Source organism: Myripristis murdjan, chromosome 3 (assembly GCF_902150065.1).
Source record: "Myripristis murdjan chromosome 3, fMyrMur1.1, whole genome shotgun sequence".
NCBI lineage: Eukaryota > Metazoa > Chordata > Actinopteri > Holocentriformes > Holocentridae > Myripristis > Myripristis murdjan.
The window spans coordinates 28,507,592-28,533,284 of NC_043982.1; the positions used below are offsets into that span (position 1 = coordinate 28,507,592).

The 25,693-nt window shown below is 41.1% G+C and overlaps 1 protein-coding gene across 1 annotated transcript in view; it reads left to right on the forward strand.

Moving 5' to 3' along the window:
* LOC115378771 (CUB and sushi domain-containing protein 1-like) overlaps positions 1-25,693 on the forward strand; it is a 659,837-nt gene that overhangs the window by 609,258 nt on the left and 24,886 nt on the right. Inside the window, exons 56-62 of the mRNA XM_030079264.1 lie at positions 3,235-3,408; positions 3,735-3,908; positions 6,399-6,587; positions 8,584-8,760; positions 10,944-11,129; positions 19,047-19,223; positions 21,473-21,658. Of these exons, the coding sequence (XP_029935124.1) occupies positions 3,235-3,408; positions 3,735-3,908; positions 6,399-6,587; positions 8,584-8,760; positions 10,944-11,129; positions 19,047-19,223; positions 21,473-21,658 (1,263 nt within the window). The remainder of the gene's footprint in view (positions 1-3,234; positions 3,409-3,734; positions 3,909-6,398; positions 6,588-8,583; positions 8,761-10,943; positions 11,130-19,046; positions 19,224-21,472; positions 21,659-25,693) is intronic.

Sequence of the window (25,693 nt, forward strand, 5' to 3'; positions counted from 1 at the left end):
CAGTGTGTAAATCATTATCCATTACATAAAATTCATTTCATTTTATCAGCGTGGTGCCTGTCACACCTGTCTGTGTGATGTGCATGTCAGATCACTCTTCCGTGGCTGCCTGCAGCAACACTTTTCCTGTCCTCGTGACTGCAGCTTCTGCTCTCTTCAACAGCCATAATCCATGTAGGCTACAGGACATAACAGAGCCCGTCTGTCGGCAACATCAAAAGAATGTTTCACAACGACCACTATTTAATTTTTTTTTTTTTTTCAAGCTATACCTAATCAAACCTCAGGTTTAGTCTAATTTCAGGGACAAACAGGACAGGATTTGGGATTTGGGACAACTGCTCATAATTTGGGACTGTCCCATCTGATCACCCTAGATGGAAATGAATGAAAACTGATAATGGGGTATATTTACTGTGAATGAAATGCAGAAGGGCTATTATGATAATCCAGTGGTTGCACAGATTTGCATTTACTAGTACTCTATCTGCTGTAACTACCTTAAAAATCATTGGAAACTCCCTCCTGCCATAGTAACTTTCTGTTCTTCAGACCACCTGCATTCCCAACCCTAAATATTACTATCACAAGACTCTATTTGAACATGCTGAAATATCACTCAGAAATCAAAATAGACACTCAGAAATCAAAATAAATGGGCCAACAGTAGAGTGAAAAACCAAAAAATCTACTAACCTGTTTGGCTTCTATTACCATTTGGTATCACTGTAATTTACACCCAAACCACTGGGGTAGACCGCGCTCAGCAGTACATAAACTCTGTCAAGTCAACTATCAAGATTGCTGTTTATTAAACCCCAACTTTTTGTGGGTGAATTTGTGAAAACATCATTTTTTTATATGCAAGCTTCATTATTATACACTACTTTCGGGTGAAATTTCAGGATGAACCTAAAATGCATTATAACCTTTACAGGTGAACTTAATGCGACCTTCTGTAAACTTTTGAATGCACATGTCCAACTGTTCAATGTTTCAGTACTTTTTGCACAAGTTGCTGTTCTCTAACAAGGAGTTTAACAGCAAAATTCACATCAGGTGTTTGATGCTCCAGCTCATCGAGGTCGTTGCTGTTCTCTAACAAGGAGTTTAACAGCAAAATTCACATCAGGTGTTTGATGCTCCAGCTCATCGAGGTCGTATCATTAGGGAACGGCTGCTGGAGACTGGGGTACCTCAAATGGAGTGGCCTGCACTTTCTCCAGACCTGCATCCCATAGAAAACCTATGGGATCAGCTGAGTCGCCGTGTAGAGGCTCGGAGCTCTGTACCCCAGAACCTCAATGTCCTGAGGGCCGCCCTTCAAGAAGAGTGGGATGCCATGCCTCAGCAGACAATAAGTCGACTTGTGAACAGCATGAGACGTCGTTGTCAAACTGTAATTGATGCTCAAGGGCACATGACAAGTTATTGACACTGACATTTTTTGTTGTGGTATATCCACCACTGTTGTTGGCTTTTGTTTCAAGAAATTGTTTGAGATGAGGAAATCACCAGTGTATGCTTCTACTTAAATGCCCTACTTTCATGATATAATATCACTGTAGCGTGAACTTTTTAAATTTTCCATAAATTTCACCCGAAAGCCGAATATCCCTAACTTTTTGTGAGTAGTGTATGAAGTTGCGACAGATGTCTAGATATGCTCCATGCAAATTTGAACCAGCAATAACTAGGATAAACTGTACACATACCTGGGAAACTCAGATGATATACTGTTATGACATTTTATTACTCAATACATTGAGGGCCTGGTTTAGACCTTCAGTTAAGCACAGCTCAGTGGTGATTAAGTTGTTTCTTACATAAGCAGTGCACTCCAGTGGTTTCAACCCTGGAGTTACATGCAGGAATAAGTGGCCTCATGCAGGATGCACACTTCAGGTGCTGAATACATAAATCAAAGCATGCTCACTTTCACATTACGATTCATGAATTCTGAGCCCATTTGTACATGACCAAAACACTACAAAATTCCCAGTGCTCCCATCTCATGAAGCAAAACAAGAATTTTGCATATTAAAGTTTTTTCTCTGTTGATGTATAATATTCATCTAAAGTTCATGCCCTCAAAACACTTTACACATCAAAACAGACTCATTTTGCAAAACAGTCAAACTGCGTTTCAAAATGAAGTGTTGCCTTCTTTTTCAGACAACATCTTAATAAAAGCCAAATATTGACATCAAAACTACTCATATCTTCTACTCACTAGATCATACTTTAAACTATATTCACACAGGAATACCAGTTAGCTATAAAACATATTTATCAAAAACTATTTTCTACAATTTGGAATTTTATCTATGATTTTTTTATGCAATATTTTGTTTTATAATCAGTAAAATGTCTGAACATTTTGGAGATCATTTAAATTGTAATATTTCAGTGATGGTGAAAGGAGGAATAATTGTTGTTCAACACAAGAAATAAAGATTTGTTTCAAGGGAAACCTCAAACATGTTTACTGTTATAAATAATCAGCTCTTTCATTTCTCTACAGGTCTTATTAGCTTTGCAAAATTATATGGAGTTGACAGCTTGGTTAAGTATTTTGAGAGGATAGACCTTAGTTTGTAGATGTTTGTATAATGTTTGTTGATGTGGGTTTGCATTTTGCATGAAAATAAAACTCTACAGTCATGTTTGTAAAATTATCAAGGGTTTTGAGTGTTTTGTGAACTGTTTTGTGACAAAGGTGCCAAGCCAATTCAAAAATCTGTTAAATGCAAAGCAAAAATAGAGTATGAATTGTTGAATTAGAAAATATGAAGGAAAGAAATTAGACTGCGGTGCTGTTGATTGGTCTCTGAACAATTGGAGCTGTTTTGAAAGCAATTTGATGACTCTCGACAACAAAGCTGTCAAGCTGTGATCGAGTTTAAAGGGATCATCAAAGGACGCAGCACTTCGAGGCCACTCAGAGGGTGCCAAGAAATCATTTACTCTAAATGTGATGATATTAACAACCCCAAGTGCATCAATCATTGCTGCATGAGGAGGGCCTCAGTCAATGAGCTGTGCTGTCTTTGAATGATTTGCAGAGCGCACAGCTGACATCCTTCCAACAACACTGAAAAGTACAAGTATTGTACTAACTGTTAACTGTTAGGACAGGGATCCAGACTCTGTGTTTTTAATGCCTGCAGTAAGCATTGGGAAAGGGAGTTCACCTTGTTTATCGTTTAGTCCCTGTCATTTTGTCTCCTCCAGCTGGCCACTGCGACTCCCCAGACCCCATAGTCAATGGCCACATTAGTGGAGATGGCTCCAGTTACCGTGACACGGTGGTGTACCAGTGCATGCTGGGATATCGGCTAATTGGCACATCGGTCAGAATCTGCCAGCAAGATCATCGGTGGTCAGGAACGACACCCGTCTGTGTTCGTAAGTGCTTAAAGTGATACCGTAATTACGGCAATTCAGCTCTAATGTATTAATGATTTATTCAAATAATGAAGTGATATCCCTCATTATGTCCACTACACTTATGAGTAAAAAAACGTCACTTGTTAAATTACTCTTCAGACTAAAAGCACCACACCGGTCCCATTTTGACCTCTCATCAACTGTCCCGATTGTATCTGTCAGTCACAAATATCAGTTGAAGAAGTGTGTACAGATTATGCTTTGATAGGTTAGACGTCAAGGTAAACTTACCCCAGTTGTACATGTACATGTACGTTTGCTAAAATCCCTCCCTTCCCCTTTAGCTATCACCTGTGGTCACCCCGGCAACCCAGCCAACGGGCGAACCAATGGCAGTGAGTTCAACCTGAATGATGTCGTTAACTTCACCTGTAGCCGAGGTTACACTCTCCATGGAAATTCTCGGGCTCAGTGCCGACTTAACGGACAGTGGAGCAGCCCTCTACCTGTCTGCAGAGGTACACACACACACATACACTCACACACATAAATACGCATACATGTAAAAAAACAGCATATATACACATAGAAAAATGCCTGTTATTATTATAAGTATTATTTCTCTAAACTCAACAGGTTAGTAGCTATACGCAGGATCCAAATAGTACAATGTTTTCCAATGTTTCAGCACTAGAAACGACACACACACACACACACACACACACACACACACACACACACACACACACACACACACACAGACCCACACTCATGCACACATACACACATGGTGAGGTCCATGGCCAGAGACCCATTCTTCTCCTCTGCTAACCATGCATGGTCGTTTCACTGCAAGTCTCCCTAGACCCATTTTAGTGTAACAGTCATGATATACGGAAACACTCCGACACACATCCTCACAGACAGGCAGCCCCACAGACACATGCACACACATACACACATAGTGTGCAGTCATGGGAGCAGATCAATATTACATAGTTGCTCACATGGGTTTTCTATTGAAGGAATTCATTCTCGCTTGCTTGCCCTCTCTGTCTCTCTCACTTTCTCTTCCTTCTCCCCCCCTCTCTCTTCTTCCCAGCAGCAGCTGTCAATTATGAGACTGAAACTTTCTTTGTTCCCACAGGGGTGCCAGACACACACACACACACACACACACACACACACACACACACACACACACACACACACACAGCAATGTCCCCCATGGACCTGAATGCGAGTGAATGTCAGTCTCCCCTGTGACATGTAGAAGAGAAAACTGCACTCTTATTGAATGTAGACTGGCATCCATCCAGAGAAAAGAGCAGAGCAGAATAGAGGGGAGAAGAACAGGGTGGAAAACAGAAGAGGACTCGACAGAATGGGACAGGACAGGACAGAACAAATGAGGCAACAGTAAACATGTCACCCCCAACAACTGATGAACTCCGCGTCTGGGCCAATCAGTAACAAATATGCCACTTTGTTTTGAGCTACAGTTCTCCCTTGGGCCAATCAGTGTCATTTTGAGTGCTGAATCATTTCTCCAAGTTTTGTCAAAATTGGATCAGTGGTGTCTGAGATATCATGCGTGACACATGCATGAGAGAACAAATGATCTACTTCCCCGCCTGTGGCTGATCAGTGTAATTTGAAAATGTGAAAGCACACTGGTGACATGCATCATTCCCCCAAGTTTCAATAAAATCCAAGGAGTGAACAGACATGGCTGTGCCTTCTTAGGCCAATCACTGCAATTTTATAAAATACTTTAATGGAGCAAGGAGATGCATCATTACCTTAGGTGCTCTGAAAATATGATCAACCACGTCTAAGATATTGTGCATGACGCACAGACAAGCTAAGGTTCTAGCACTCCATGTAGTATTGAAATTGTTGGAACCGGAGAATGACTTGCATTGTATCCTGAAGTTTTTTTTTTGTTTGGTTTTTTTTTTTTTTGTTTGTTTTGTTTTGTTTTTTTCTGGTCAAAAACCATTCAGTGACATCTGAGATATTGCATGTGACAGATGGACAGATCGGGGCGGTACATAGTCCTGGCCCCGATTTCATTGTGGGGGACAAAGAGAGCAGAACAGACGAGACAAGAATAGAGCATAACTGAACAGAGAGGAGTTGTCTGCACTTTGGAAGAACATCCTCAATTTTTAACACACAGTGGTGTGGGGTTTTGTGTCCCAAAATTATGTTCTGTTCCTATCTGTCTCCAGCCCTGGCCATGTTGAGAGTACTTTCAGTAAGACGAGGTTACCATGTCTCCCACTGTTATTTTGAATAGATAGACTTTTATATGTCTTAAATATGCCTTTTTGTTTAATTATTGTTCTTTAATCGCTTAGTATTGTTCTGATTTTGACACACACACAAGCTTATCTCACAATACAAGGAGATGAGGTCTTTGACTTTATACTTTATACTATTTTTAGACTGTTATACCGTAAAAGATAAGCTTTTTTGAACTTTCACAATCATCCATCAGAAGTCTTTTGTGTTTATGTTCAGTGTTAATGCTGCATTCATTTCAACTCAATCTCGGAATTTCCAACTTGTAAGTTTCCAACCTTCGACAACATTGTCAGCTCAGGAAAACTGGATGCCAGCAAGAGGAAGCAACTCGGCCTCATCCTGTAGGAGGAATACCAAAAGTCTATGTAACAGTATTTGCTTAAGTAGTAAACAAACATTCTTATACTGTTTCAGTTCTTACTTTATACTGTATAAAAATACTGTATAAAAAATGTGATTTGTTTTCTGCCATTTTTGTAACTGTAACTGGAGAAAGCAGACCTTCAACTGGCCTTGGGTTGCATAACCATTCAATTTGTTTTTTTCACAAGCTGGATCTAGTTTTTAACAAGTTCAAGTTGAAATGAAAACAGAAAAAATGTGTAGCTCTTCTTTTCTCTTCTCTCAAATTATATTATTTCTGGTGTTTTAATAGTGCAAATGTGTTAACTATGGCTCCTGTTTCTCCGTTGTTATAGTGGTAAACTGTACGGATCCTGGTCAGGTGGAGAATGGCGTGCGTCAGTCTGGACTACGTTACCCAGAAGTCTTCAGCTATGGTGTGACCGTGGCAATCCACTGTAAACGAGGCTTCTACCTGTTGGGCTCCGCCCTCCTCACCTGTCAGCATGACGGCCGATGGGACCGACCAATCCCTCGCTGCCTAGGTACTGATAGAGATGTGTGGAGGACTGGGTTTGGGAGAAAATTATTTGTTTAAGTAAGTGAAAACAGAAGCAAAAAGTCTCAGGGAACATGGCTAAAGAGAAAAAGAGGGAGGTTTGATAATGTTGTCCGCGCATTTTAATATGAATCAAGAGAAACAGTCACAAAATATGAAGAGGGGCATAAAAGAGACTAAAAGAGAGAAAGAGACTAATAATGTAATAATTCCTTGTTTCACTAAAATATGATGCAAACTTCCCATTGACTACAGATCAGCCTTTTTTCTCTTTTCATGTAGTTCTTGCATGCAGATTGTGAGTCATAGGTAGATGGATTTCTTATTATTTTTTGGTATATTTTGTCAGGAAAAGCCATTTGAGGTGTGAAATGGCTTGAAGAGGCACTGGGAGGAAGGTGAAGAGAGAATGAGAGAGATACAATAAGAAGAGGTTCAGGGGAGGAAAGGGAGGGAAGTAATCATAAAAAAGTGGGAGAGAGTAAGAGAGAGCGATTCGAAGGTGTGAGTCAGTGTGTGTGTGTGTGTGTGTGTGTGTGTGTGCGCGCATGCGTACGTGTGTGCGTTGGTGTAGAAGAGGTAGAGGTGAGCATGTGTCTCTTAGGGCAACAGGCTTTATTGTCGGGGAGCTACCCTGGCTAATAGAAACATAGAGATTAAACCAGGGTTCCCACAGGCCTTGAAATTGTTGAAAGTTTGTGGATTTGAGAAAAATAACTTGAGAATTTTGGAAAATAAATGGGTGGCCTTGACCTTGCTTTTTTGCGTTGTTGTTCTTTCTTTCTTTCTCTTTCTTTCTTTTTCTTTCTTTCTTTCTTTCTTTCTTTCTTTCTTTCTTTCTTTCTTTCTTTCTTTCTTTCCTCTGTTCCTCCTATGCCTCCATTACTTCACATCCTGAGGAGTTCAGCATGATTTAAATAGCATGTTTTAAAATGAATGATTTCACTAGGGTTTCTGGACTTTTCAAAACGAGTAAAAAAAAGAGATTTATTTTAAATGCAAAATTGTGAGATCTTAAATTTTAGCAGCATAACGTTGAAGGTCATTGGAAAAACATCTTGAATTTGGTCTCAAAGCGAATGTGGTAACCCTGCTAAACTAGAGAGAGCGGAAAACGGTAGAGAGAGAGAGAAAAGGGTGTGATTCAGAAAGACGGAGTGAGAAAGACAAAATGGGAAACACAGGAGAAGACAGAAAAAGACACAATAGCGGAGAGGCAGAGATCAGTGGGAATCAGAGAGCAAAAAAGGTAGCAGACGGTGAGGTGTGTGCATTAAGGATTACAATCCAGAGACAAGGTGTTATCGGAGAATTGGGGGCGAGGGGATGGGGATGGGCATGGGGGTGGGGGCGGTGGTGGGATGGAGGGGCAAGGAGAAGCAGGAGTAATACAATTTGGGGGTGAGGCGTGATATCAGAGGACCAGACAATTTGTCAGAAATAGAAAATCGAGAGCCGTTTCATATCTGTGTGCCCCAGAAACCTCTCTTCTGTATAAAGTAAATTTTTCCCAAATTGAAGAAAAAAGTAGCTGATTTTGTTTTCATTGATGCCCATAGTTTTGACGCTGTGCAATGCATTATCCTCGGTTTGGGGTACATTTTCTACACATGGGAGAGGGACAGATCCTCATGCTGTGCTTTCCAGCTGAAGTGAAAGTAAATTTGAGAAGGGATTGGTTACTGCTGTCTCTCTCCCTCTTTCTATTTCTTGTGGGGACCCATGTGTGCTCCCTAATGGAGTAGCATCTGGAACCTGTAGTTTCACACACACACACACACACGCACACGCACACACACACACACACACACCCTCCCCCTCTCTCGCTGACATCCTCTCTCTTGAACTATCTCCTGGAATGACCCAGCTGTACCACGTAATGCAGTAGTGCCTGGAATCCATAGTTAGACATGCACACACAAACACACACTCTCACTCACTTACACCCCTCCCCCCACCCTATTCTGTGTCTGCCTCTGTAGCTATTTCCTGCGGTGACCCCGGAGTTCCTCCTAATGCAGTCGTATCTGGAGCCCACAGCTGGACGCATGGCTCAGTGCTGCAGTACTCGTGTCTGCCGGGAGGGGTGCTGGTGGGCAACGCAACACGCTACTGTCAAGAGGATGGCACGTGGAGCGGGGCACCACCATACTGCACCGGTAAAGGCACACCAGCCGATACATCTGCATATCCAGTGGTTTCACCTGAAGAAAACCTTTGAGCTTGGACATGTAGTCAATCACAGTCTGACATTTTTTTCTTCTGTAACAAAAGGAAGGCAGGTGGGCCTGGTGGTTACCTGAGGCATTGCTAGTGTTAGTGGGGTGCAGCTGGTTACAATCAGGCATATTACAAACAAGGCACATCACAGAGAACTGGCTGTTGATTTAAGGCACCAATAAAATTGTTGTGTACTGAGCTAAGACTGATATCAAGTCTTGTATCTTGAAATTTAATCAAGGTACTTCAAACAAATGGTCAAAACACAACAATACTGGGGCACCCCGGTGGCTCACCGGTAAAGCACGTGCACCATGTACCAAGGCTCAGTCCCGATCGCAGCGACCAGGGTTTGAATCCGACCTCAAGTCCTTTGCTGCACGTCATCCCCTCTCTCTCCCCTGCCTTTCCTGTCTATCTCTACTGTCAAATAAAGCAGAAATACCAAAAAAAAAAAAAAAAACCTTTTCACAAAGTATTAAATTTTACTTGATATATTAATTATTCATGTATTTGTAAGTATATTGTAGCATGATATATATTACCCTTCTTTACTATCAAATATAACTGTGCTATGTTGTGTAACTTTTTATCTTAATCTTTATCTTCATCACATTCATTTTAGCCCAGAAGAATATTAACATCCTTTAATCTGCATAATTAACAAGTAAAATAAACATATCGAACAATTCTGTATATTGCATATGTGACTGAACATGTATACACACACACACACACACACACACACACACATATATATTCACTTTTGAAGATTAATCAAGTATCGCATTGTTATTATTTTTCAAGTTCACTATTTGGTAACATCAAGTAATGTAATGTAAGCAGCTAGCATGATCTGATGTGTAACAGAATAGATGCAGTGCAGCAGTAACTTAATCTTACAAAATAGTGAGCTCGTATCCATGTATGAAAACTGTTATAACCTGCTTATAGTTGTTTATTTATGACTTATAAGTCATTTACAACCATTAACCATTCATAAATCCTTTATGGTGGTAGTCATATTGGAAAGTGGTGTCACATTATTTTTCATTGCAACAGTAACATTTTTCCATAGACACTGTAGCATGCTATCACAGTTCATTTGAGATTGATATCTTGAGGTAAAAAAACATGAGAATTTCATCTAGGCTGTGCTTGCTTGAATCTGTTGAAAAGAGAGAGGGGAAGGGGAGCGGGGGGGTTGTGTGTATGTCACTCAGGTATTAAGTGCTGCTCAACAGTAGGCTTACACACAGCCCACACAAACCATAATTTCCAAACTCAGCATCATCTATCTCAACAGCTGAAATGCGATGGGTTTACCCTGCTGCTGTGGCATTGAAAACGAACGCTCAGCAGGGCAGAATCCATCCTGCAGCTGAACATTTCATTGAGATGCAAGAGGCTGCAGCCTGTTAAACTCCCAAATCCCTACCGATGGAATTTAAGCTGCTAATGTTGTAACACGCTCAGTGTTTTTAATGCTGCAACAATCTGGTACCAACTAAATGTGAAGTTCTACAGAGTTTGTGGTGTGAGGTTTTTTTTTTTTTTTTTTTTTTTAATTGTGTGTGTGTGTGTGAGAGAGAGAGAGAGAGTGAGTGAGTGAATAAGTGAGTGAGTGAGTGTGAAAGAGTAGGGCAGAGACACTGGCTAGACCAAAATAATTTTGCATTTTCAGCAACAAAAAAATATGGGTAGACTAACATCACATATGCTTTTCGGTGGATGCTTTTATCCACTAGCTTGAGTGCACGCTTATATTTTTAGCACAGTGGCCCCAGCTGGAAACAAACCTCTAATCCTGAGTTAAAGCTGCTCTCTAACCATTTAGCTACACAAGGCCAGCAAATTTTATTAGGTGACAAATGGACATTCAGTTCAATGCACTCAGTGTGTTATAGTAATTACATTAGGGGCATTGTTTTACTTTTATTTTGTTATTTTGTTTTTCTGCGTGTGGATATGTGTGTACATTTGTGTACTATTGTGTGTATGTGTTGGACTATGTGGGGCTCGCTGGATCCCTCCATGGTCTGCCAGTGCTTGCATTTGTGTGTTTATGCCTGGCTGTGCATGTGTATTGCACATTAAATTTTGTGTTTATTCCTCTCTATAGGTGCAACTTCAGGAGTTTGTGGAGACCCCGGGGTGCCCCCACATGGTGTCCGTCTTGGAGGAGAGGAATTTAAAACCAAGAGCCTCTTACGTTTCAGCTGTGAGGCAGGCTACAACCTGATTGGTTCAGCTGAGAGGACCTGCCTGCACAACGGTACCTGGAGCGGCACGCAGCCTGTCTGTCAAGGTGGGGAACCGCAGCAACTTCTAACTCTGTGACCCATCAAAATGTGCTCTCTATAAAGATGCAACAAAACAGATTATGTCAAACACCCATATTGTATTTTACACAACAAATTCCATACAAGCTCGTAATTGTCATGTTGATAGCATTTTCAGTGCCATTACAGAACTTGTTTCCCGTGCAATGAATATGAATAGCTATGAATTTCTCTTGGGACCCAAGAGGCTCTTGTTCCGGGCTATTGTGCAAGCTATTCTGATGAAATGTACCCTGTTTTAGACAAAAAAAACTGAGGTTTTATTTAGCTTGTCTTATACTATAGGGACTTGGGTATGGCAACAGAACATGCACAGAATTCTCTGTTGTAGAATACATCATAACCTTTGATAGAAATGTCTCCATGTTTCACATGAGGGTCCAATTTAATCTTCTGTTCCACCTTTGGGTCCTAACCCATATTTTAGGAAACACTGCTGTACAAGCTAATATTAATGTAATTATAAAAAAAAAAAAAAAAAAAAAAAACAAGTACAGATTCTGCACAGTCCCACAGAGCTTGTGGCGCTGATTCATGTGTCTAATTATTTCAGCATTTTATTTGAATAAGATATCAGCTCAGCCACTGCCTGTCTCAGTAACATTTAACTCCTTCGCTGGAAAGTTAAAGTTAGCAAGTACACCATTAGCAACCTAAAGCATATTAGTTTCTGTATATGCATACACACCGATTATGTAAAATGTGATTATTGAATTCATTTTGGTCAACATGGAGTGCTGTTGTTCTAACAGGATTTTTTGAAAGGTGAGCATATTGAGAAATACTTGTAACCAACTGTAATTTAATGATAATATAGAAATAAAGTAAAAATTAAACATTAAAAACTATTACAAAATGCCAGATATATACACTATATTACCAAAAGTATTCGCTCACCTGCCTTTACTCATACTATGAACTGAAGTGCCATCCCATTCCTAACCCATAGAGTTCAATATGTTGTCGGTCCACCTTTTGCAGCTATTACAGCTTCAACTCTTCTGGGAAGACTGTCCACAAGGTTGAGGAGAGTGTTTATAGGAATTTTTGACCATTCTTCCAAAAGCGCATTGGTGAGGTCACACACTGATGTTGGTCGAGAAGGCCTGGCTCTCAGTCTCCGCTCTAATTCATCCCAAAGGTGTTCTATCGGGTTCAGGTCAGGACTCTGTGCAGGCCAGTCAAGTTCATCCACACCAGACTCTGTCATCCATGTCTTTATGGACCTTGCTTTGTGCACTGGTGCACAGTCATGTTGGAAGAGGAAGGGGCCCGCTCCAAACTGTTCCCACAAGGTTGGGAGCATGGAATTGTCCAAAATGTTTTGGTATCCTGAAGCATTCAAAGTTCCTTTCACTGGAACTAAGGGGCCAAGCCCAGCTCCTGAAAAACAACCCCACACCATAATTCCTCCTCCACCAAATTTCACAGTCGGCACAATGCAGTCTGAAATGTACCGTTCTCCTGGCAACCTCCAAACCCAGACTCCATCAGATTGCCAGATGGAAAAGCGTGATTCATCACTGCAGAGAACGCGTCTCCACTGCTCTAGAGGCCAGTGGCGGCATGCTTTACACCATTGCATCCGACGCTTTGCATTGCACTTGGTGATGTGTGGCTTGGCTGCAGCTGCTCGGCCATGGAAACCCATTCCATGAAGCTCTCTGCGTACTGTACTTGGGCTAATCTGAAGGTCACATGAAGTTTGTAGCTCTGTAGCAATTGACTGTGCAGAAAGTCGGCGACCTCTTTGCACTATGCGCTTCAGCATCCGCTGACCCCTCTCCGTCACTTTACGTGGCCTACCACTTCGTGGCTGAGTTGCTGTTGTTCCCAAACGCTTCCATTTTGTTATAATAGAGCTGACAGTTGACTGTGGAATATTTAGGAGCGAGGAAATTTCACGACTGGATTTGTTGCACAGGTGGCATCCTATGACAGTTCCACGCTGGAATTCACTGAGCTCCTGAGAGCGGCCCATTCTTTCACAAATGTCTTGTTTCACAGTCTGCATACCTGAGTGCTTGATTTTATACACCTGTGGCCAGGCCAAGTGATTAGGACACCTGATTCTGATCATTTGAATGGGTGAGCGAATACTTTTGGTAATATCGTGTATTTTGGGCCAAATGTGTCTTAATATTAAAATAACAATACTTGGTGCTACAGTACCCTCAGAGACATCACTGTTTTGGTGTCAAAGGCTCAATAAGATGACACATAACTTCAGTAGTAACCCTTTCAGATGCTGAACATCTAATGTTTTAGAATAAAAGCAGGAATAAAAGGAGTGTGTCTCTTTCAAACCCACCCGGAGGGCAAATACTGTGTGTGTGTGTGTGTGTGTGTGTGTGTGTGTGTGTGTGTGTGTGTGTGTGTGTGTGTGTGTGTACTGATTATTTATGTCCGTCAGGTTGTTTCTCATTAAGCTAATAGTGTTTTAAGGCTAATTCAGACAGAAAGATCTATTACTGAGACACACACACACAAAGATATACACATACACAAATGAGTCAATATCAGTATAGAGTGCCATTGAGACTTCCCAATGTCACACAAAAAAAGATGAGATTTTCCACTGAACTCCATATCCATTGTATAAAGTAGACCTTAAGCTGCTAGAAATGCATGTTGGTCAAGCTCCTGCACCTTTTATAAATTGACTGCAAGCATAGAAGGTACAAGCGAATTGCAAAATGTGTCCACCCTGTCATGGGACAATTTCTAAATAAAGTAAATATGTTCTAATCATATATTGATCACAAAATGTACATTTTCAGAAAGGTATTTGTTCCCTCGTTCAGGAATATATTTTAGTTTCTGGAAAACATCTCTCAAAAATACAGAAATTATGGAAAAATATGTTTGTATATGTAAAATCTGTGAAAGTTGTACTTTCTTTTCTGAATAAACTCCTTAAATAAAGGTATCTGGTCAAACTTAAATAATACTGTTTGGCCCTAATCTCTTCAGAGCAAAATCACACAAAAGGTTTTGATAACTTGTGAAAACAATTATTTATTCACGTAAAACATGAACATGATGGGGTGGACAATGACATGACGGGGTGGACCTTGGCATGACAGGGTGGACAATAGTGAAGTGCCTCATATACACTACTCACAAAAAGTTAGGGATATTCAGCTTTCGGGTGAAATTTCAGGATGAACCTAAAATGCATTATAACCTTTACAGGTGAACTTAATGTGACCTTCTGTAAACTTTTGAATGCACATGTCCAACTGTTCAATGTTTCAGTACTTTTTGCACAAGTTGCTGTTCTCTAACAAGGAGTTTAACGGCAAAATTCACATCAGGTGTTTGATCCATGAATCGACCAATAAATTTCCTGGTTCAATTAGAATTGGTATTTAAACAGTCCTCCTCATCATGCTGTTCACATTTTGACATCATGAGACCAAGACGACACCTAACAGTTGATCAGCAGCACCTCGCCATTGCGTGGCTTCAAACAGGATGTTTGAAGCCACGGAAGTGACGGAAGTGGCCACTGAGCTTAGAGTGTCACAGAGTGTCATCAGCAGGTTGCAACAGAGATACAGAGAGACTGGAAGAGTCACAGAAAGGCATAGAAGTGGACGTCCTTTGGCCACATCCCACACTGATGACCGCTTCATTGTGAACAGTGCCCTGCGGAACTGGATGATGAATGCCACTTCAGGCACGTTTAAGGGAGGTGAGAGGCACCCAAGTGTCTCGTCAGACCATTCGAAACCGTTTACATCAGCATGGTCTGCGTGCTAGACGACCTGCAAGGGTACCTGACCACACCACCAGGCACAGGTGTCATCGTCTTGCATGGGCCAGGGAGCATTTACGCTGGACAAGGGACCAGTGGGCCTCAGTGCTGTTCTCTGATGAAAGCCGATTCATGTTGAGCAGAAATGATGGCCGCCAACGATGTTGGAGACGTCAAGGAGAGCGCTATGCATCAGCCACTGACCAGCCTTTGGTGGTGGTGGTGTCACTGTGTGGGCAGGTGTGTCTAGTCAGTACAGAACTGCCCTACACTTTGTGAATGGTCCAGTGACAAGCCCATACTACCTGAATAACATCATTAATCCAGTCATTGTGCCCCTGCATGAACAACACAGGCCTAATTTCATCTTCATGGACGACAATGCTCCAGCTCATTGAGGTCGCATCATTAGGGAACGGCTGCTGGAGACTGGGGTACCTCAAATGGAGTGGCCTGCACATTCTCCAGACCTGCATCCCATAGAAAACCTATGGGATAAGCTGAGTCGCCGTGTAGAGGCTCGGAGCTCTGTACCCCAGAACCTCAATGTCCTGAGGGCCGCCCTTCAAGAAGAGTGGGATGCCATGCTTCAGCAGACAATAAGTCGACTTGTGAACAGCATGAGATGTCGTTGTCAAACTGTAATTGATGCTCAAGGGCACATGACAAGCTATTGAGACATTGACATTTTTTGTTGTGGTATATCCACCACTGTTGTTGGCTTTTGTTTCAAGAAATTGTTTGAGATGAGGAAATCACCAGTGTATGCTTCTACTTAAATGCCCTACTTTCATGATATAATATCACTGTAGCGTGAACTTTTTACATTTTCCGTAAATTTCACCCGAAAGCCAAATATCCCTAACTTTTTGTGAGTAGTGTATATTTAAAGGAAACAATGTTATGGTTTTGTCAACAAATGTTTTTTGTCCAAACATGACTTTTTTCACCGACTGTATTTTGAATTGTGCACAGGTAGGCTACATTTGGAAATGACACTCAACAACAGCAAAAATAAATAAATAAAACCTTCAACTAGACGAAAAAACAAGATTGATATAAACAAAACAAAAACATGTTGGTCCCTAAATGTAGGCCTATAAACATAGGTATCCTTTCAAATGGTTTCTTTCTCTGCATATGTTTTGTCCTCCACTTGACTTCTGGAACTCTGAAAAACTTATAAAACCTTTATAAAACTAGACTTGATGATGGGGTGGACAATGACAGGGAGGACGTTTCTGGCTGAAGTTAGCATTTAATGAGCACATGTTGGGCCATTAGCTAGCAACATGTATCAGTTAGGAAGGAGACTGTGTATACTTTAACAAACATATTTTGAATTTCTGAAAAGCATTTATATAGATTCATATTTTGCAATGACAGGGGGGACACATTAAGATTGAACACATTCAAGTTCAATCATAAAATGATGAAAATGTCAAAATATAAATGTTGATACGTACTCTCTCTGCAGGAGCTATTCTTCACTCCATTTGTAAAAGACAAAGCAGTGGTAGTGATGTCACTGATTACAGCAGGTGGTTTCTTATAGTGGCAGTAACCACCTAATGACGGGGTGGACAGCAAATCCAGGGACACATTCAATTCAGTTCAAATCACTGTATTTGTCCCCGAGGGGCAATTTCAAAGTACAAGACAGTAGCTTAAAAACAAGACAAAAAACACAAACAACAAACACAAACAACACACATTGCAACAGGCAGCATTCACAGAAAACCCTAAGGCACTAATGTGTAAAAGTGGCCAACGCTCTGCTGATTCAATAACTGCAGAGCCCCAAACCTCCTCTGGCATTAACATCAGCACAAAAACTTAGCACCGGGAGCTTCATGGCATGGGTTTCCATGGCTGAGCAGCTGAATGTAAGCCTTACATCACCAAGCACAATGCCAAGCGCTGGATAGAGCGGTGTAAAGCGCGCCGCCACTGAGTTTGACGAATGCCAGGAGAACGTTCCCTGCCTGACTGCACTGTGCTGACTGTAAAGTTTGGTGGAGGAGAGATAATGCTATGGACTTGTTTTTCTGGAGTTGGCCTCGGCCTCTCAGTTCCAGTGAAGGGAAATCTTAAATCTTCAGCTTACCAAGACATTATGGACATTTCTTTGCTTTGTAGAAACAGTTTGGAGAAGGCCCTTTTCTGTCCCAGCATGATTGAGCCCCAGTGCACAAAGCAAGCTCCATAAAGGCATGGTTGGGGAGTTTGGTGTGGAGGAACTTGACTGGCCTGCACAGAGCCCTGACCTCAAACCCATCCAACACCTTTGGGATGAACTAGAATGGAGTTTGCGAGTCAGGCCCTCTCATCCAACATCAGTGTCTGACCTCACAAATGCTCTTCTGGATGAACGGGCAAAAATTCCCACAGACACGCTGCAAAATCTTGTAGAAAGCCATCCTAGAAGAGTGGAAGCTGTTATAGTTGCAAAGGGGGTCCAACTCCATATTCATGCCTATGGATTTAGAGTGGGATGTCATAAAAGCTCCTGTAGGTGTAATGTGTAGGTGGCCTGATACTTTTGTCCGCATAGTGTATATGCATACATATATAGATAACACACGAGCACAGTATAGTGCACTTGTTTTTTGGGGCACAACACACACACACACACCTATGCCTGAAGAAGCTCCTTCCACTACACTACAAGTCTTAAGGGCTTTAACTAATGAGTCCCATCAATACATGTTTGATTTTTAGAGCCTGTCAGCTGTCACTGTGGTGAGATGTGATGTGGTTGGTTGCTAATGCCTGTCCAGCTTGTTAATCCAATGTGCTGTGCCAGCACCTGAAGATCGATGGATCAGTAGTTCAGACCAGAGCCGCAGCAACACAGAAGGTCTTTCTCAGTCTGCAATTCTATGTCCTCCTCCAAAATTCTGACATAATACCCAGCAGTTCAAGAGCAATACTATTATTGTAAAACAAAGAAACACCATGAATGGGAAAAAAAAATCCAGAATTGGCTCAATAAATAAATTAATAAATAAATTCAGGATGCATGGATGGTAGCTTGGCCGACAAGAACAAATGGGAAGCCCCAAGATTAATTGTGAGACTGACTTGTTATGTCCAGACTTGCTGACACAGATAAACAGTGCTAAGTGCTTTAGCCCATTTGTAGTCTGTAGTCTGCGGTACAGAGATGGTTGAAATAGGGAAGTGAACACCAATGAGTTGTAACACACAACCCATCTCAAATATAACACTATCCATGCTCATATTCCTGTTAAGTACAGGACAAAAACTAATGATTAATAAACTGACCATATCATATAATCATCAAAATCATCAATCATCATCAAGTCTTTAAAAAGTCCAAATAATGATTAATGCTCAAGAAAAGTTTACCTCTAAGTAAACAACCTTAGCATCTTAGTGACCTTAATGAAGCTGAAATCAGTAAATGTTTGGATTTTTTTACTTGATAAATTGCTTAAACTGGTCGTCAGTCATTGAAATGACCACTGATTATTTTTTTGTCATTTAATCACCGTATTGTTTCAGCACTACTGAGAATTTAGCAAGGATGTTCTCTGCAAAGACAGAGGTATTCACTCAGGGTTCTTTAAATCCATGTTGACTGCGCACTGCTGCTCTGAGACCATTACTTTTTGTTACTGTTGTCATTGTCTGATTTGAGTTAGTTCGTTTGTTTTATAATTAAAGCAGGCATCTCATAATGATGATATTATGCAGAGCACTGTCACATATTAGCGAATAACATCTTTTAGTTCTACGTAAGGACAGAAACAGACAACAACTGTCCCTGCAGCAGTGTGGGGTTTGGTTCTTTTCTCAGTGGCACTGTGACAGGGATGGTAGGCACTGTAGATATTTTACCAGGCACCCCTTTTCCCCTCACTCACAACTGGAAAACGCATTTCATTCGGTGCTGGGGATCAGCCGGGCAACTGTTTGATTATTAATCACCTTCTATACCTCAAGGCCATATCTTACATTGTTTCCAGCTGACTCCTGGGATAATCCTATTATTCCAGTCTACAGCAAAACAGCCCTGACTGACAGCTTCACATTATTGCTCAAATGATCAAAATTGTCACAATTAATCAATGTTGCTTTATATAACATTGTTTTCCAGCCGTGTCATGTGGTAACCCTGGCACCCCAGCCCACGGCAGAATTGTCTTCAGTGATGGCATCACCTTTGGGAGTTCAGTGGCTTACGCATGCTGGGAAGGGTTCAAAACATCAGGTCTGACTACTAGACACTGCACAACAAATGGGACATGGACAGGACAACCACCTGACTGTGCTGGTATGATTTTAGCTTTAATATAACTAATATTGTTTTCATTGTTGTTCTGGGTAGTAATAATGGTCTCAATAGTCATTATTATTATTGTGATATTATTCACAGTTGTAGCACCAGTAGTGGTGGTTGCAATAGTAGCAGTGGTTGAAGTAGGTATATTAGCTGTTTTAGTACAAGTATTACAAGTAGTAGGAGGAGTACTGGTGTTAGCATATTAGTATAAGTATTATTCTGGTTTAGAATAAGAAAACTAAACACTACGACCTGACCTGACCCTGTTGTAGAAATAGGATATGGACTGAACAAAGTCCTGTTGCACAGGCACAGAGGTAAGGTTGTTGTAAGTCTGTTACGATTTTAAACTTTGTTGAGGTTTTGGAGTTTAAAGAGGGCAGACAAGGTTTCGGAATAAAAGTGAGAGTAGATGATGCGGGTTAGATGAGGTGAGGAGGAGGACCTTTGGGGGAAGGTCGAGTAAGAGGTGTAGGGGCAGACTGGGTGAGATGTATTCGAAAGAGACAGGTTTTCAGACTATGCCGGAAGATAAGGAGAAACTTTGTGAGTTGTAACAATCGCATCATTGAAGTCTCAATGAAATTTATTAAAATGAACTTTGGATGAATTGAAACAATACACTGATGAGAAAAAGGATCAGAGTAGCAAAATGTAAAATAAAATATGCACATTTTGACTGGAGTTTATAGTGGTTATTCATAAAGCTCAGTAGCAGAATTAACAATGCAGGAGTGCGTAACACCATGGCAGTAGGCATTTCCCCTGTTCATAAACGGGAATTACCACCTCCATTTTTGTGCATGCACTGTCTTGGCACCATTGTCCCCTTCTGACCATTTGCATAAGTGATTCATAAAAGCACACTGCTGGATAGAAATACCACTTGTTCAGGCAAAGCGGTATACTGTAGTTCCAATTTAAGATTAAATATGTTAATAATACAGAATAGCTCTAAAAGCTATGTTTAGGAGATCTGTTTCCATGCTGTCCTTGGAAACCGCTGTTAGTGGTTTTTAAATTTTGTATAATGTGACACAAGCTCTTCTGCTGATGCTTGATGTCATGTCTAATTTGTGATATACTGTGCTGCCACATGAGTGTGGATGATCAGGGGAAATTACATATGCAGCACTTCATGTACATCTTGATCTTCACAGGCTTTCAGCTAAGCCACTGCAGAAAATGATGAAGTGTCTCTGCAGCAGGGGCCATCAACACAGTAACTTTATAAAACAGCTCACATTACCGGACTGCAGATTTTACGCTTTGTAACGCTGTTGCTGCTGAGTTTTATGAATACCAGCCAGTGGGTTTGGGTTGGTGTTGGTGTAAATGTGAAAAATTGTGTCAGCCAAATCACCCCACTGCAAGACATCAGGGCGTGTATCAGTTCAGTTTTAACTCAGTCAACTCAAAATGCAAATATAATACCTTCCTCGTATAGAGAATTCCCCAGGGGTTTCTTCCTAAGTTGCAGGGGGCTTTGACATAGATAGAGTTTGCTTGATTTGGTACGATTGAGGCTGTGTTCACTATGTTGCATTTTTATTAGATCCGGTTACTGTTTACACGGCCCTGTGTTAAGCGAACCAAGCAACTGACACGGAGTTTAACAGGTCATTCATCTGTTGGATCTACTGGTCAGGGACAACAGCGCATTGTAACAACAGAGCAATATTAGAACAATATTAGAACAACAATGTTACAACACAGTCTTTTGTATTTCCACAAACAATCATGAATGTGCTCATCAGCCCATATTTCTAGGAGAGCCCTCACCTCATCATTACTCCACATTTGTCCCCAGCTTATTTTGGCATGCCGTACAAGCTCTGTCTAGCAAGCAGCTACAGGTGCCTACATTTGCATTCAACCCACATTGCTCTGTATTTTGATTCACATTCAGTAGTTTGGATGAATTATGACCTCACTCGTAATGAACTGTAAGGTGGCTCACTTAGAGTCGGAGAGTCTCAATTTTTCAGTCAGACCACAATTTGCTTGGTCCCCTACAGAATTCGATTTTGTGTTCCCGCCTCTCCAAACACACCATGGTTCAATTAAAATGAGCCAAACAGGGCAGCTGTGATAGCCCCCTTTAACACAACCCGCTTTCTGAACCGGTTGAACTGAGAACCAAATCTCATTGATGCATCAATGGGCTCTCCTGAACAGCAGCGTCGGACAGGAACATACTCTACTTGTTCCTGACTCTTCAATCCCTGTTCCCTCTTTAGTGATCAGCTGTGGAGACCCGGGCCCAATAGCTAATGGGATCTATTTAGGAAGTGAGTTCACCTTCAACCACACAGTGACCTACCACTGTAACCCTGGTAACCTGATGGAACCATCTGGGCCCGGTCGGGATGTTCTGCGGTGCACTAAAGACGGAACCTGGAACCAAACCAAGCCTGGCTGTAAAGGTAAGAACCAAAACCATAAATTAGACCAGCACAGCAAGTCTGCAGACTAGAATTTGTAATTAGGCTTCCTATCACACAAATGCAGAAAGACTGGGAAACTCTTGAAAATGGATTTGATCATTTCCAGATAAACAGTTTATAAAACTATGCAAAAAAATGTTGTTCAGTTCTGATACACATTCAATAGTGTAGCTGTAGACACACAGAAATTTCTCATAATTTAACTTTTGGTTGTGACAACTCATCATCTTTACAGTGGTCGTGGCTAATTAACATTCTCTCATGTGGAGACAGTCATATCTCCAAGTCTCTAACAAACAAAGCCAGCTACTGTGGTGGGGTATTCAGAGCTACTGAGCAGAGATGGTGAGTGAGGCTAGTTGTGGTTATTGTGGTATAAAAACCTAAAAAACACCAAAAAAAACAAAAAAAAAAAAAAAACAAAACGGAATGTAAAAGCATTATATCTTTACAATTATAATGTCTGGTTTAGCTTTAGTTTCCCCAAACTGTAGGTCTGCTTTTCCACTGTTTTTTTTTTTTTTTTTTTTTTTTTTTTTTTTACAAGCAATATATACATAAACAAACATTTTACACCATAAAAACTCATTTAATGCTCGTGTTGTGGTGACAAACTGTGAGTCCTTGTGAGAAGTTTGCTTAGTACATTTCAGAGTGAAAAAATATTTAACCAATAAGCCACTATGTATGAAAAGGCATGAAGTAGGTCAGCTATGTTTCAATGGGAAACAGCATGCTAAATTTACAGACTGGGACTAGTACATTAGCAAGAGGCTGAAGTTAGCTTAACATTGGCTCTTACAATGGCAGAGTGTTATGCTAGAATTTATTTCCTGAAATCCTTCTTTCACGGTTTACCAGAAACAGAAAAAGGAAAATAAAAAGAATGCATTAAACTAAAATGAATCACAGTTTTACAACAGTCCATATTTAGACTTTAGTCTATGATGCTCAACAACAGTAAAAGGGAACGTTTCCTGAGATCCTCCCTGCCTCTGCTTCCCACAAACAGAAAATCTCCTGCTGGCTCCTGCAGTTGCCGAGGCTTTGAACTGAGATGAAAAAAACACAGAAAGCAGTCAGAGAGACTACTGAGGAAGAGAGACACGCAGAAACTGAGAGGAAGGGACACAGAGAAGAGAAGATACTGTAGGTGATAGGGAGTGAGACGTGAGCAGGAATGTGAAAAGAGAGAAAGTTATGGTATTGCTCCTCTTCTCTTCTTTGCCTTTTCTTATTTGCCCTCCTCTGCTCTGTGGGGTTCTCCTTCCTTTTTCTGTGTTCATGGGTTTGTGTTTTCTGTCTTAATTTGATCCTGTTTTGAAACCGCAGCCTTTGTGTACACACACATGCATCAACCACCAACCACGCACACACACATACATTCACACGCACTCACACACACATAGTGGAGTTGCAGCTTGGCTTAGGAGATGAATCAAGACCTGAATTAGGAGGAGGGAGATATGGAGCAAGTGGAGAGTGGGTTAGGGGGTGGTGAGGCAAAGAGGGAGGGAATGAGAGCAAGGAAGGAATGGAGAGGTGGAAGGATGGAGAAGAACAGAGAAGGAGGGCAAAAAAAGAGGTGCAATGGAGATACAGAGGCACAGAAAAACAGAGATTAAGGGAATGAAACAGAAATTGAGGGGTGCAGGTGAGTGAGGGGATGAAAATAAGAGAGAGGGAGTCAGAGAGCAAGCAAGACACAGAGAGAGAGAGAGACAGAGAGAGTGAGATAGAGAGACAGAGAGAGAGAACCAGTGGGGATGCAAGGTGAAGCCAATGAAGAGGATGAGCGGTAGGCAGAAAGTGATGGGAGAAACAATGAGAGGCAAATCAATACCTGCCCCCAGACCTGTAAACACACACAGGGAGAAAAGGGAATAAGCCCATAAAATGTGTTGGCTGGATGAATTGCATCAAGAAAGACATAATATCCTAAAAGACATAAGCAGGGGGAAAGGCAGATGATAATAAGGAGAGAGGGACTGAGCAATGGAAAAGGATATAGGAGGAATGAGAATAGAGGTTTTAGAGAGAGGCAGAGGCTGGAGGGAGAGAGAGAGAGAGAATGGAAAGTAGGAAGGAAGACAGGAGGGATGGAGGCAAAGAAGGCTAGTGGAGATGTGAGAGTAAAGAAGATGGGCTTGGGAAAGGGAAGGAGTGAAGGATTGAAGGAGTGACAGCAGATTTTGAAGGCAGTCTAGTTTATTCACACTAAGAGAGAGTGTTTTAAAAAAGTGCTCTTTGGGTATCAGCCACAATGGCATGGAATGTTAATCAATGTTTTATTTTTATTTTTTATTTATTCATTGTTGTTTGTTTTGTTTTGTTTTCACCAACGGAAGCTTGATCCTTAACAACTAAGTTGTTTTTCAGGAACGCAAAAAAACCTCAACTTATCTGGATCCCCATTTGCTGTCGGCTTACCAGCAGTTACTTTTCCTGGAGTCACACAGCTAAACATAATAGGGAACATTAATGACATAATTTAAGTAACTGCAAATCACCATTGTCTCCAAAAGTAATATGCTATAAAATGTGAACAAATACTTATGAAAAAAACAGACAACTTTTTTTTTTCAAATCTTGAAAAGGTGTCTTTCGAGAGATGCAAGGCTTCTCCAAGACACCGGCGGCACAAAAAGGCAAAAATTGGTTAACTGATTAGTTTTCTGTGAGCGGCCGCTGTTGCCTGGTAACCACAACATTACAACCAAAAGCTGTTTTTGTAGTCCAAAACTATTTTTCGTTAATTGCACTTTGATGATGAATCCAAAGCACTACTGGCTGAAAACAGCAAGGGAAAAGGAGGGGGCTGAAAGAGAAAGATGGAGGAAACAAAACTGGTGAAGCAGAGGGCAAGAGCAAAACAGATTAACAGAAAGTCAGCGATTGTCAGAGACAGAGGGAAGGAAGACATCCATATGGTGTGGATAATATATAGAATGATGGTTGGACCCCATTTGGTTTCTGCTGCACTCTATCCATGCAAGTTTTCTGTGTATTGGTGCCTCTGTATCTGCTTTTTGTTTGAATGTGAGCATGTGCATCTGTTTTTGTGTTTGTGTGTGTGTGTGTGTGTGTGTGTGTGTGTGTTTGTATGTCTCTGTCTTTCTACGTTTGCTTGTGTGTGCAGTATATCATCATAGCAGAGTGAATGGAGCATGAAACCATCTGTCTCCTGGTTAGATTAGAATTACACCGACTTTATTAGATATTTGAAACCATGCAGATGGTTATCATTATCTTAGGGAGTTAGACACACACACACACACACAGATGTTTATCAGTGTGTCATGAAGCCATACCCACACAGACACACTAATGCACATGCACATACTGTATAATGCACACTAACACACACCCACGCTTAAAATTATCAGTATCTCGTGGAGCTGCTGCAACATTATCATGCTCAACACATCATATGCCAACACAAGTGACACTTGAAAATAAAGGACATTTCCTGCTGTGTATCACATAGAACAGTCTAGGAGGGGTCAGACAATAGCATAATAACAGATGCTTTGGAATGTAAACACATTTAATTGACCAACAGGACCATCTGATACTAGAGGTTAACACTGGGAATTTGTGCTATCAGTTGTGAAATAATTTGTCAAAGTGGCTGAAGGTCAGCTGTATAGTGGAGTATACACATGGGTATATGGAATATAGACATCTCTTTTTTTTGGAAACTTAGGGCCAGATTTACTAAAAATGGCACTATTTTCCCTGAATTTTTCATCACATTGCACCTGTGGGTATTACCAGTGTAGCTCTCTGTAGACCAAGAACTGATAAGAACAAAACACAACCACAAATTCCCAAATTACCGTGTCATTGGCATAGATAAACACAGGTTTATGAAGCACTGGTGGAATCAGATCAACATGTGCTCTGTCAATGTACTGAGTACCTTTGGAGATGTTGCTGTACTGTAAAATCCCTGTTTCATGGGGCTGTGTTCTTGCTACAGCGGCTCAGGGTCAATCCCAGAGCAAGCCCTTT